The 14,442-nt window shown below is 36.6% G+C and overlaps 1 protein-coding gene across 5 annotated transcripts in view; it reads right to left on the bottom strand.

Moving 5' to 3' along the window:
- LOC107095557 (E3 ubiquitin-protein ligase MARCH8-like) overlaps positions 1–14,442 on the bottom strand; it is a 97,005-nt gene that overhangs the window by 16,097 nt on the left and 66,466 nt on the right. For all 5 annotated transcript variants that reach the window (XM_015391811.1, XM_015391902.1, XM_015391736.1 and 2 more), the window contains 2 exons: positions 9,706–9,756; positions 841–920 (listed from right to left, as the gene is read on the bottom strand). In XM_015391811.1, the coding sequence (XP_015247297.1) occupies positions 841–920; positions 9,706–9,756 (131 nt within the window). The remainder of the gene's footprint in view (positions 1–840; positions 921–9,705; positions 9,757–14,442) is intronic.

Here is a 14,442-nt window from a genome sequence, read left to right on the forward strand (position 1 = left end):
TACTGTAGCTGGCTTTAGCAAATCGAAACCATTTTAGCATACTAGAATATCATCAAATAATTTACTGCAGCAATGCAATTCAACAAGTTCAATTTATACATCATAGAACATTAGATACACATAGATAGCTATGTGTATCTAATGAAGGTAATCCTCTAGGCTGGTTAATAATGATGACTTTGGCTTACTTTATTCCCATCTTTCATGAACTTTGGGGAACTGAGAAGGTAGCTTTTCTTCTTATGTCACATAAAACAGAATAATATCTGGTTCAAGATAGTTCCATGAATGCAACATGCTCAGCTAACCATCATCATAAGGTTTTAATAAACCAGTAGTGCATTTTGCACCACAGATCTTCTGTCCACTAAATTTTCCATTTATGTCTTTAGATAAGCACTCTGAAGAGGGAGTTTCCTTTGCAAAATTTAACAGGCTTACATATGACATTATACTGCAATTTGAAAGGGGGCTGACTTTGGATCTTCACAAACTGTGAATAAAAAATCTTGATCTGTAATGAATTTATGCAACACAGACATTGCATTTTAGATTGAACAACTAAAAATCAAATAATAGAAATGAAATTTTCATTGCAAATCGAATTCCTTGTGATGCACTTTTTTTGATGAGCCTATAAAACATTGTTTACAGCAGTTTACAGGCAATCACAGGAGGGCTCACAGTGACAGTAAGTAGCTCAAAAGCTGCAGGGTTAGCCAACACCCACTGATGGGAAACTTTGCTGGTGAGATTTAAGGAAATAGAGTGCATTATTTGCCATCAGGTGCACATATAACTGTTGACAAGGGTAAATACAGTAAACGGAGTCATGTGTACCTGCAGATGTCCTGGCTGGAAGGGGAAACGGATGTCCTTGAGAAACTGCATGGGGCGCTAACTGAAGTCGGGCTTCCCGCCTGAAGAACAAAAACATAAAGAGAAAAAATATCTGTTTAAGACAGACAAAAACAAATCATGTGACAATCAACACTCCACTGTTACATAAACAGGACACAACCTAACATGTCACATCACATTATATATCCAGTGGTAAACTGCAGCAGCCCTCTGGAATGACAACAGTCAGGCTGTCAGCTTCTGAACCAGATTTGTTTTTTACAAAAGGCATCAAAGCATGCTGAATACGGACACTGAAGATTAAAAAAAAGAAGAGGAGGAATGGATTCCCAACACTGGTAGTTAATGTATTGGATTAAAGTTATAGCACGCATTTTCTGCCTTAACAGAGGAGGTGAAAAAAACCTGGCAAGCATGAGAGAAGATGCTGTTGAGATGAGATGGCAAAGAGAGATGCGGTGCTGGGAAAAAGCCGAGCTGCAGGCGGCGAGGTCGGGAAAAAAGCTTAAAGTTGGACCTGAGGCCTTATACGTGTTGAAAATCTTCAGTCTTTATAGTGCTTTGGATAAATATCCATAAAACTGCATAAAAAATTTACAGATGCATGTTTTTTCAACTTCTTTTAGAATGTAAATCTCTACGTCAGATGTGTATTTGAATTTATATTCCTCAGAGTCAAGACTTAGTTGCACCAGGGTGAAAATCTGCCCCAGTCTCACATTCCATGCTTTCTCCAACAGGTTTTCCTTTAGTATTGCCCTATATGAAGACAAGTTCCCATAGCATGATGGTGCCACAATCTTGCTTCCTCCTGGAAATGGTCTGATTGCAGATATATGCAGTGGTATATCACCTCATTTTTGCTGCCGTTTCTTGTTTTTTTTGTGTGGATATGTTGACTATATGCAATTGTTAATTAGAGTAAAATGGTGTGAAAAGCAATGCAGAGTACATTTTTCTGATTTTTATTCATAAAACACTTAATATTATTCCTTTAAGTTAAAATTTTACACTACCTGAAAATTAAAAAAGGTGATTAAATAAAAAATTGTATCATAGAAATTAATATTTAGAACTGTAATGTGTAAAAATATGTAGGATCAAGATAAATTAATGCTTTGCAAAAGCTTACAACAGTTCTTATCTCATAACTGGCATTATCTGTACTCTAAAGATTAAAAAAACATTTTTTTTCACTGTTTTTTTAAACTGGTGATAAAGTAAGCATGAGTTATGTGTGACAGAAATGATTACTTAAGCACTTTAGAGCCTAACTTTCTGCCATTACTCATCCAGTTTGGAAGAAATTTGGAAGTATTTCATCAAGACAGCCACACAAATTAGTATTTCTTGTAGAAACCCATTAAGAAGTGAAGCTAGATGCATTTTAAGCATCTTTAAAATCAAAGTTGGTTATTGATTGTACCAGAATCCTAATAGGGCTTACTTGGATCTAGGGATGGGTGTAAGTATTCTCACTACTTCCGTTTTCATTTCTCACTTCAATGTTACCACAGCTGTGTCATCAAGCACATATGGTTTATCAATAATTACAAACAAAGTGTAAAACCTGGGATCTGATGGAGCTGGAGTAGATAATATAAAGACAATTCCAACATGAGACTAATTATCTATTGACTATATATCCTGCCAAAGGAAAATGCATAGCTCATTACCCAACATGGATCAATACAGAACTCAGTGTCGAGCTATGCCCTTCAGAATGTGTTATCTGTATATGCTGAAGAGTTTCTCTTTTTAAAAATGCTTTCAGTTCCACACCAGAGGTCAAACTCCTTTCTTTGTTCCTGTTTTCTCTAATTGTCCCTCCTAAGTTACCGTTTCTCCAAATCACTATGTTCCTCTTGTGTAAATATTTAACATTTTTATGTTTAAAGATCAGAGTGAAACCTTTTTGACTAATTGCACTATATTTTGCTGTTAAAACCAAACAGAGAACAAAGCCAAAAAGTTTAATAGAAGATGCTCTTGTCAGACAAGTCCAAAAGTATTTGGTCTACATGATTTCTGTGATAGATTAGCATAAAAATGGTGTTCACACACACTGTCAATCAAGTCTGACACAACATGAGCCATTTTGCAATGAAAATGAAGCAAAAATATCAGTGTCTGCATGTGCAAAACTGGTAGAGCCATAGACCAGAAACACTTGCAGCTATAATTGTTGCAAACAGTAGCTCTGCCAAACATGCATCATTAGGGCTGAATACAAACTAAATCTATTATTTAATTCCCACTTAAAATAAAAATATTTTACCCCTCATGTCATTTTATCATATAAAGGGCTAAAAAACACCCTGATACAGAGATTAAGATCTTTTATCTAAAACATCAGAACTGGTGTTATAATTTTTAAAATCTTTGCTCCTGTTAATCATTCCCAGAGTCCTCTCACTTATGCTGGCCAATAAATAACCAGCAGAGACTCAAAGCACCCAGATGATGGGATGGTGAGAATATTACTCAAATTTTTAATGATGAACAGTCTGCTATCTGATTGAATCTTCAGACTTTGTAGAATGAGCATTTCAAATGTCTTTTTTGCCTCCAACATTTTCATAAAAAAACAACTTTATTTTAAGTGATTACTCCTTTTGACTTTTTTTCTTCCTTCTCCCTCATGGGAAATTTGGAAATGACATAAGAAATGCACCAAATTACAATTAAAAACAAACCCATGTAAAGAAATTAATAAATATGAACTTGACTAAATCAAGATTTATGAACTACCAGACTAATCCAAAGTCCTACTAATAATTTCAAGAAGGAAAAAGCTGAGACTGGTTATCTTTATAGTTCTGGCTGATAGCAAGGTTATAAAACAGCCACTGATTAGACAGGATATCAAGCAAGCTAAGAAGAATCATTAACTCTTTCAGATCTTGTATATGTTCCTTGAAGTGTCTACTTTTGAGTATTCTGTCTGAACCTATTCAGCTCTATTGCTTTTATCTTTTTTTATCAACCTTTTTCAAACTGTTTATCTACACCCAAGGACCCTCAGCAGCCTGAGCGCTGATGAAAGTTGACATGACAGTGTTCCCCAGGATAAAAAATAGATAAACAAAACAAACAAAAAAAAATAAACCAGCATATATCATCTTGCCAAGAGCTAGATGTAATGATGGAAAGTCTGTGTGGTCTGGAGCCAGAGTCAGCAGCTGATTAGGCCAGATTAAGATCCATGTCTGACCTTCAGGCAGATTCATCACAAAACTAATTTATTACAGCTCTGCTGAAACGTTAGGCAGACCTGAGTAAACACCTCATTTATCTAGTTTTTAAATTAAGAGCCATTTAATCCCCCCATCCCAGCTGTAGTTTATCAATAAGATCTTTTACATTCTTAGTCTGGAAAAACATCTTCAATTAGTTTTGTAGTACTTTGAACTGTATCTGTTACTCCATGAATTTCTTCATTACTATATGAGTAATGCTTTAGGTGTATTTGAAAGTGATCACCTTGCAGGAGATGGAGTGAGGAGTTATGTTTGTCAAATACTAAAGCAACTACTGGTGCTTCTATAGACCAGGGATGTGTAATCGTGAAACCTAAGAAAGGTCTCTGTGAAACTCAATCACAGGATGGCAGTAATCTTATCCACAGAAAGCAGACAGGAGAATTTACTGTCAGCAAAGGTAAATCTTCAAAATTCAAGTTACGTAATAGCATGTTACCATCTTATCGAGACTTTAAAGATATCCATTGTTGTAAATTGGGTAACTACATAGCATGTAGTATGTGTCAAAGCCTGGTTAATTTGATTGGCTGGCTATTTCTCTGGCACTAATGATTTAAATCGCACCATTTTTTCTTCTTAAAAGAGACCCTAGGTTAGAGTTGGAAAAACTCTGGTCCATTTTACCAAAAAGCCTTAATGCAGCAGCCTGATCTCAGTTAGAAGAAGATAGAATGGTCCATAATGCCCATTAAAGATTTCTAGGATTGCCTTTATGTACCAATTATCTACAGAACGCTTTTCATCACTCTTTTCATGTGGGGATTTATGTTTCAGCTTTATGGGCATTTAATTGAGCCATAACTTTTTTCTCCCTGCTTTTTTTCTATTCATAGAAAATTGTACTGGATCTTTTAGTCTATTTAGTTGTGTGTTTGATCAGCATTATCTTTGTGCACCCTTTGTTACACTTTTTCATTAATAGGACACCTGGCTCAGGGTCTCTTTGTTTAACCTTATGTTGGTACTGGGCCAAGTCATTAACAAAATTTGCAAGGCTCTGATAAAGGATCTTGCTTCCCTTTACTGTCACTGCATGCTTGTTCATTAAAGTCAACAACAATTCATCTACTGTCTACACCTGTGTCATGTTTGTATCGGTTACAGAGCGTTGGTGCCTAAATTCAGCAGTCATTTGGTGAGACTATCCCCAGGACAGAGTCCAACCCTCTCTGTATTTGAAAACACAGATTAATATCCAGTATGGCTGAGGCTCACATACCAAGATTAAGCTCTTTAATTGCACTTGTGATGGATTATATCAGATTAAAATTGGTTTCAGAAATATAACTATACAACTGATATTTTTATTCTCCTTTCATGTTTGAATAAACAAATAATTGTGTATTAGTATTAATACTTTATTAAGTTGTATTGCTAACAGCTGTTAACACAACAGGTTTTCTAAATATGCAGGTAAGAGTTTTGGCTTCTGATACAAACTGAAGAGAGGAAAGAAAAGCAGAGCAGGACACCAAAAACTACCAAAACCTTACTTATGTTGATAAGTGTGAAATCACTTGTGATTAAGGCTATACTCCCAAAAAGGTAGAGACATTTCTTTTTACCTAGGTCAGGGTTGTTTTCTTTGATTATGTGTAATTTTTACAGTTTATTTGTCTTTTTCACTAAGAATCAAAGCTTGTTTGATCATGAATGAATGAATGCATGCTACAATACCTAAGAAAACAAACTAGACTTGCAGCACTCAACATGCCTGCTTGCATGACTGGTACCCTAAGCTAAAGTCAGTAACCCTTGTAGAGATCTGGAAGAAAGAGCTGTACAAAGCTCTAATGCAATGAGGCTTATTCTGGAACAAACCAGCAGTTATTTTACTTCAAGCTCCACCGGATGCTTCGCTGATTATCAGAATATCTTATTTATCCTAAATGGCTGCTTTATGGGCTTATGAGGACTGTTAATAGTTTAATTTGCTCCCAAAATTGTGTAGGAGGCATTGTTAGCTTTTTGCTAAACAGAGAGGCCTTTGAACTCAACCTGTGGAAAATCTAATTATGTCAAATCGACGGGCAATCTTCAGCCCACATCATGCTCCCTGATAGTGATTCAGATCTACTTCTAAATGTTTAAAGAGACTAAATTCTGACCGTTTTCTCACAACTTTCAGGTCATTCCCTTTGTGAAAGCTTTATGAACATGCACAGGGTAAACAACCAAATAAAAATAATAGATATTTTTCATTGTATGTACAGAACATTTCTACCCCACAGTTACAAGCTCATTGATGGAGGCAATATCATCCTTATGAAAGAGTGTACCCTCTGGCTGAAATGTTTGCCTGCTTTGGAAGACTCTCATGTTTCACCTGACAGCTTTTCCTTTGGTAAACATCGGTGCACCTGCATATCTGCAACTTAGACTTGTTTCTGTGGTAAACTCAGCAGAAAAAGTCATACATCCCTCACTAGAAGGAAAACAGGCATCTTTTTAGGGTATCAGCCCAAATGTGGAGCAGAATGAATAAATTATTTGTATGTTGGAGATCACAGATCCTCTAAAATGGACTATTGTGCCAAGCTGTTATGAAATACTCCTCTCAGGTTGAAGCTGTGGTTATTTATACAGAGACATATTAGTTAAGTAGGTCAACATCTACATGAAAAAGCATTTGTTCAGTTTTTCTCTTTTCTAAAACTATCCACGCTGATTTGGTTCGAATCGGAGCTGTGTGAGCTAATTCAGCAACACTTGGCTGTCCTGTTTTATCACATGTTGAAAGGAGTAAAAGAAACTGTATTTCGGCGAGGATTATTCATGAAAAACTCTTATCTGCAGCATCTCCAAAAAGAGCATATGTGTAATTTAAAAGAACACATCTTTGGTTGTGTATTTCACTGTGATCCAGTGTTGCAAGACAAATTAACTTGGCCTACATTTTGGTATTCTTGCTGTAAAAAGAAGATTTGAGTCGCTGCCGAAAATATGAAAATCCTTCATCTCATCCTGCCAATACAGCAGAGAACGAGGCGACTTATAAATATACCGCATATTTGAATAAAATCTCACTTTTCTGCTCCTGCAGATCTTATTTGAAGCAGCCTGGAGGAAACGTGGTTTTTAAAAGATAGTGTACAACTGAAGATATATAATATTCCTGCGACGAGCAAGACTGCTGGCATAATCTGCTAAAAGTTTTACTAAGTAACTTCTTTGTCTGGATTTCCAATTTAGTTGAACCTTTTCTCTATTGTGCAGACTGGCTCTTTTTAAACAGATAAGCATTCTCGTCCATCCAGAGAACAATTAATCCCAATTCAAAACCTGTCCATCAGTCCCAATCCCTAAAGGGGGGAGAAGGAAACACCATCTGGCAGCTCGACTGCTCGATATTAATTAAAACTGTCAAACTTAAGAGCATCCTTAATACTTTATGTCTCTCCCTTTGTTTGACACACATTTGTCAGATGAATGATGGTCTAGGTGGGACGTTTAATGACAAAGTGCCTGCTTCTGCTAACCAAGGAAAAGGTCAGTAAAAAGTAGTCCTTAAAGGAGCCATATTATGCAAAATCCACTTTTCCCAACCCTAATATGTTTTGTTGTATATCTGGAGTCTCTAGGACAACAGTTAAGATGAATTTATTTTCTCCAAGTGATGCATGATATGCTTATGTTCTGTTTTGGTTACATGTATCCACCTGTTCAGCTTTTACAGTTCCCTTATAACCAACACACTAATCTACTCCAGAACTGCTAAAAAAAAAAAGTCATGCAGTTCCAGGTTATCAATTTTATGAATCTACCATCTTCATTTCTCAAAGTGAATAGCGTACTGGAGTTCAAGGATGGATTAGTCAAACATAATAGTTGTTGGTTGTATTGACTCATACAATTTGTTACACTGCGTCCACTACTTTCTGCACCAACTATATTGCAATGGTGGAATGTCTATTTTGCTTTTAAATAGACCATAACTTGGTGATTGAATCCGTAAAAGCAGAATAGGTGAATTTAGTGCCATCTTTGCTGCAGTTTCACTATGCTTTTTGCGTGTCCGCAGCGGAGGAGAGAGAGGACAGATCGCTTGAGTTATATTTCCCCCCAAATAAATAATGGTCATTATTGTATAAATATTGTTGCTTTCTACAGCATCCCAGCTCATGCAGCTATTTTCATTGTACAGATCAGTTATCATTTGATCACTGCGCTGGTGGCTGCTCTGAAATCATTGCGCTGTTGGCGACACTGATGACGTAGACCTAGTTATATTTAATTACAAATATGATTTTTTCCCCCCTCCAGCTCACAGGTAAAACTGTCTCAAAGAGAGAGACTTCAGCTAAAACCGAAACTGAAGGGGGTGGAAGTTTCTCCAGCCACAGCGCTAATGGTGCATTTACATCTGAAAAGGGATTCATGAGTTGATGAGTACTGCGGGGTGATTGCAGGCTGAAGAAAATTCTCGTATCTGTGGGATTTCTAGTGTTAAATGGGAAACAGCAGGGTTTAAAAACATAACATCCACCTTTAGAATGAGGATTACATTTCCAAACACTAAAAGCAACAGAAACCCGATTTATGGAAGGGAGAACATTTGAATATTACCTCTACACAATAAAAAAGTTTGATAGAGAAATGTTGTAAGTCATTTATTTACAGTATATGCACTCAATACTTAACTTTTCCGATTTTTTTCCTTCCACTAAACTTTCATAACTACTCCTTAGTACAATAATGTGACAAGCTTTTGTCCTTTTGTAGATAACAGTCCTTGTGGTTGGGTTCAATGTCTATCAGTTTGGCAATCTTTCATTTGAGGGTCCATACCACTACATGAACATAACCAAGCATGCCTTTAGACTAATGTTTCTATGTCTATTTGATATTCGAATTTCTCCAAAACTAAGGGTTTTAAAATCCAACTAAACAAACTCTTGAAATATTTGACTCTGCATAATGAACCTGTCCAGGGGGTTCCCTGCCTTCTGCCAACTGACTGCTGGAGATAAGCAACAGCCCTACGCAACACATTTTTTTTTATCACATATCACATAAAATCAACAAAATTTTCTTAAAGTAAACACGTCTACAAACCAAATTATGAGTTTGCCAGGTTTTTGCCCAAGCAGCCCATTTCACTAATGGAGCTTCAGACTCTCCTCCAAGACATTATTTATGTCAAACCGCAACCTTTACCCTGAAAATGAGCAATAAATTTGCCACTTGGGTGCATTAAATGCCCCATTCCTCGTGTCCAAAGAGCAAGTGGCGGGTGAATCAAATAAAACTGCTGGGAGCTGTCCCCTAGTGACAAAATAACCCTGACATCTATTAGTCCAACTAAAGTGTTTATACTCTAAGAGGCTCAGGGGAGTGTGGACTGATAGTGTGACACGGCACTTAATACAGGAGGCTGACTTTAGGTACAGTGGAATGAGAGGGAAAAAGAAAAAATGGATAAAGGAGAGTTAGACAGACTGATTGGAGCAGAACAGAAACCATGATAGGGCCAATTTGATGTGAAAAAAGTGATTGTTTTAGCTGTTCTTAGTCTGTCAACTACTTCCATCTGCCTCCGTCTTTAATTTAGAAATTCTCCATTTGTCGGTGTGTAACTCACCTTTGATATATTACTGGATCTGCTTGCTGAATGACCCAGAGGCTTTTCATTCTGTAAAAAAAAACAAGAAAGACCAAACATTATCCAGGAGTTAGAAAAAAAATAAATAAAAAAGCTAAAATCAAGATGAAAAGTAAACAATGGTCAGAGTGCCCATCAGCACTGTGAATAAACATTTTATTCTCAATAAAGCACTTTCTCTCTAATGAACGGTGCTGCTAAAGGAGCAGCCTTCATGCTTTCACATGCAAAGCATTTATAGTGCAAATAAGGACGGACTGATTCAAGCTGCAACTTTCATGAGTTTAGGGATTTCAGTGAACCTTGTTTAAAATCCTAAATTTGTAAATACACTTCCTATGGCACTACAAAAAGAGGTTGAGCTGACTGAATAACGTATCATCCAAACTTCACATTAATCCTCGTCCTAATATTTGGATCATTAGCAGGCAAGCTAAACAAGCAAATACTTCCAAAGCTGTAAAGACGTGTTGTGACGCCTTGTAAATTCCTCCTCCATGTTTTCAGCTCATATCAGAGGCTGGGAAAAACAGCCACAGGCGTGTCCTGGTTTATTCACAATCAGTATTCAAAGCCAGTGTGCTTTCTTATTTAGCAATCAAACAATTACATAACACAGAGTTTGCATCAGATTTAACCGGACGTGTTGACTAGCATGCAAAGAGAGAGAGAGGAACTGGCAGTGTGGAAGCATTTTCTCAAACCTTCTATTTTAGTTATAGTTTAATTAAAATACTAAAGGTTAAAAAATAAATACATAAAATAAGCTTTGTTACATTTCCCACCTGTTTAACCCCAAACCTACCCCACACTAACTCAATACTTCAAGCATTAGATCATTTAACAAGAAACAACTCAAAACTAATCACTGTGTTTTATTCCTCTAAAACATTCCTTTCTATGTTATAAGCTACATTAAAGCTTTGTTTGTGCGCAATCTGGGACATTTCCTTGAATAAACAATGCTGTGCTAGCAGCAATATGAAAAAAAAAACACTGTCTTTGTGATCACTTACAAGAGTAAGTGTTTGACAACATGTCTAAACCCCAAATGTCACCATTCTACAGCTGCAGGCCTCCTTTATGTGTGATGTTTACACTGATCCCTCCCAGCAAGTGCAGGTGGAAATCTGAACCATAGACTAGGCCTCACTATTCCTGGCACAAAGTGTAAAGTGTAAAATGAACCACGGTACATGGCTAACTCGAAAGTTAAGAGCATGACGGATAAAAAGAAACTTAAGGCTCAAGCTGATAAAAAGTTGTGGTGTGTAAAATCTAGAATTTAAGCAGTTGACAGCTTAATTCTTATTGTCATAACATGTTTAAAAAGCAAAATGCGCCTCTTTGCTTACAAAAACAAAACATAAATATTACAGAGGAATGCAGCATCCTATTAGTCATGGGAGTATGCAGTGGTGGCTGTCTCTGTCAGAGAAGCTACTCATTAGATCGATGACATTTCCAGCATTTTTCCTAATTGATTATTAAATTATAAGGTTAAAAGGTATTGGATAAAGGATGGTTAGGCACAAAAATGCAAACATATTTTATTAAAGGGCAAAATATAAAATGCTGAACACAAACCATCATGCATTCACATAGTTCCAAAAAAAGGTCAACTCAGCATGACCAGGTAAACTACTATGACTGTTCAGTAGACTGTTAGTAGACTGTATCAGTCAAAGTAAGGGAGCAGTCCTGTTACACTTCAGCACAGTACTCATTGTGTAAATACCACAATTCATGATTATTTCAATGCATGTATTTATATATTTGTTTAAATCAATAGGCAGTGATTACATAAAACAGCAAAAAAATAAACTAATAAACAAAAGAACTGTTATTCTAGAGGTTTATTGCTAAAAATCTCTCTTTTTTAAAGCCATTCTATCATCCTTTTCTTAAACCAAAGAAGCTTGGTGGAGTAAACAATGTAAAAGCTGGCATTACAGCAACTATGTTAAGGTGTAAACATAATTATGAGGGAGATGGCAAAGAAAAAAAAACTTTTTATCAGGTTTATTTCCTTTTCCCACACTTCGCTCCAGGAAACACCCAAGTAAACACCCAAGTAAAAACATGTTTTTCAAGGCTTTGCCACTCGAACAGGAACCCATGCAGCAACATAAAGACACATTTCTACACCATCACCAGAACCAAGAGTTCCTCCCCGCTTGTTTATGTGCAGGCAGAAACTTGTTTGGTTCCTCTTTATGTCATAGACAGTAAATGCATCGATTAGTATAGAGAAGTTAAAAACTTCAACTGATTCACAACAATTCTGAAGCCGTCTTGAAAAGTTCATAAGATGATCCTTTCATTTAGAATGTGACTCCTTTTTATGCTACAGCGAGGAAAATAAGCACCAGAACACCATGCAATTTTTCAAGTTCTCCCACTTAGAAATCTGAAATTGTCATTGTAGGTGCATGTCCACTGTGAGAGACATAATCTAAAAAGAAATTCCAGAAATCCCAATGTATGATTTTTTTTTAAACTATTTATATGTATGATACTGCAAATAAGTATTAAAACACCTGAGAAAAATCAATGTTAATATTTGGTTCAGTAGCCTTTGTTTGCAATTACAGAGGTCAAATGTTTCCTGTAGCTTTTCACCAGGCTTGCACACAATGCAGGAGGGATTTTGACCCACTCCTCCACACAGATCTTCTCTAGATCAGTCAGGTTTCTTGGGTGTGGCTGTGAAAGAAGTTTGAGCTCCCTCCAAAGATTCTCTATTGGGTTTAGGTCTGGAGTCTAGGTCATGCCAGAACCTTGATATGCCTCTTCCAAACCACTCCTTGGTAATCCTGGCTGTGTGCTTCAGGTCATTGTCATGTTGGATGACCCAGCCTCGACCCATGTTCAATGTTCTAACTGAGGGAAGGAGGTTGTTCCCCAACATCTCGCAATATATGGCCCCAGTCATCCTCGCCGTGTCCCATGTGCAGAAAAACACCCCTAAAGCATGATGCTACAACCACAATTTCTCCTCAATTGTCTTTGACAACTCTTTGGTCTTGGCCATGGGATGGTGTCTTTATGTAGCTAACAACCTCAAATAGGTGCATCTAATTTAGCATGATAAACGGAGTGGAGGTGGACATTTTGAAGGAAGACTAGCAGGTCTTTGGGGGTCAGAATTCTAGCTGATAGACAGATGTTCAAATACTTATTTGCAACTGTCATACAAATAAATGGTTAAAAATCATATATTGTGATTTCTGGATTTTTTTTTCTTTTTAGATAATGTCTCTTACAATGGACATGCACCTAGGATGGTAATTTCAGACTCCTCCAGGATTTGTAAGTGGGGAAACTTGCAAAATAGCACTTTGTTCAAATACTTATTTTCCTCACTGTAATTGATGGCAAAAGGGTTGCTTTATAAAGTTGCCCTGCCAAAGCCTAAATGGTATAATAAGTGTAATGGTATAATAATCTGCTGACGGTTCTCACTCAATGTTGCCAATTTGCCATGGTAATAAGACACAAACTAGTGCCAGGTTTCGCCATCCTTCAACCCAATGTTTTTGTTTTACTTAATGCATGGGGACATGTAAACACTGCAAAATACAGGCTGCTCAAAGGACCTATAAACATACCTGCAAGATTCAAAATTAAGTTTGTCATCCAAACAGACATAAATGTTTGCCCATTAAACTGCTATACCACAAACATCTGGTCTTACTGGGAGAAAAGGGACACTCCATTTCTGGTTCAAGCTTGGTTAAATACAATCCTGTCATCTTCTCTAGTGACCTTTCATTTTCTTGAGCTGATCTGGTTATAGCAGAAGACTTTTCTAACATCAAACATGCTGTTAGAAAAATTAGCATGAATATAATTTGTTGCTGCTCTGCTGACTCAACTAAAAACGTCAGCTGCAAGCCTGGGGCTTCATGCCAAAAATAATATCTCTATCTTTAAAGATCCGGTTTCTAACCAACAAAAGGTTTTGCTCTACCATGGACTAAAGTTTGACTATTTTCTTTCCTGTTAGTGTTTATCATGGCTGCAATTAACCAAGTCAGTTCTTGAATAGAGGGATAAGTCTTCTTTGAAAGAGCTGCTAAGGTTTACAAAACAGATTTTATTTCTAGGAGCATAATGCAGAGAAAATAGTAATCAAATGAAGCACTCATAACAAACACAACGATCTGAATGCTCAGTTTATTGTCGGCTCTTTCATTACTTAAAGCTTGAGAACTCGGGTCTAGAGTTTTGCACAAAACCTTTCAGTTTGACTCCATGCATGCAATTTGTTTTAAAGGTTACATCATAACTTATTATCCAGTATAGTTTTCAGCTATGAAAAGATCTAAAATATAACAACAGATGACTGCACTGCATGTTTAACTGTCGAGTTTTATAGGGAAAAAAATGTGCTTACAGATTTGCAAGAGCCAAAAAGGTAGACTGATGAAAGATGGCTGTTAGATAAGTCAAACTATTTCTATATTAGTATTTAGCTGACTTATAAGCATCCTCTCCTATTCTGATGTTAACAAATCCAATCTGCCCCTAAACCAACACATTTGATTTAAACAAACACATCTAAGATAAAAGTATTTAAAAGAGAACCTACCTACTCCCATTCACTAATTTGCTTGAGAGACTAAATCTGCTCCATGATGTTGCATTTTTATGTCACTACTTCAGAATTTAAGTATTATTCTCCATTTCTTGTGCTTCACCTTGACAACATGA

The sequence above is a fragment of the Cyprinodon variegatus genome, unplaced genomic scaffold, assembly GCF_000732505.1.
Source record: "Cyprinodon variegatus isolate N-32 unplaced genomic scaffold, C_variegatus-1.0 Scaffold1, whole genome shotgun sequence".
Taxonomy (NCBI): Eukaryota; Metazoa; Chordata; class Actinopteri; order Cyprinodontiformes; family Cyprinodontidae; genus Cyprinodon; species Cyprinodon variegatus.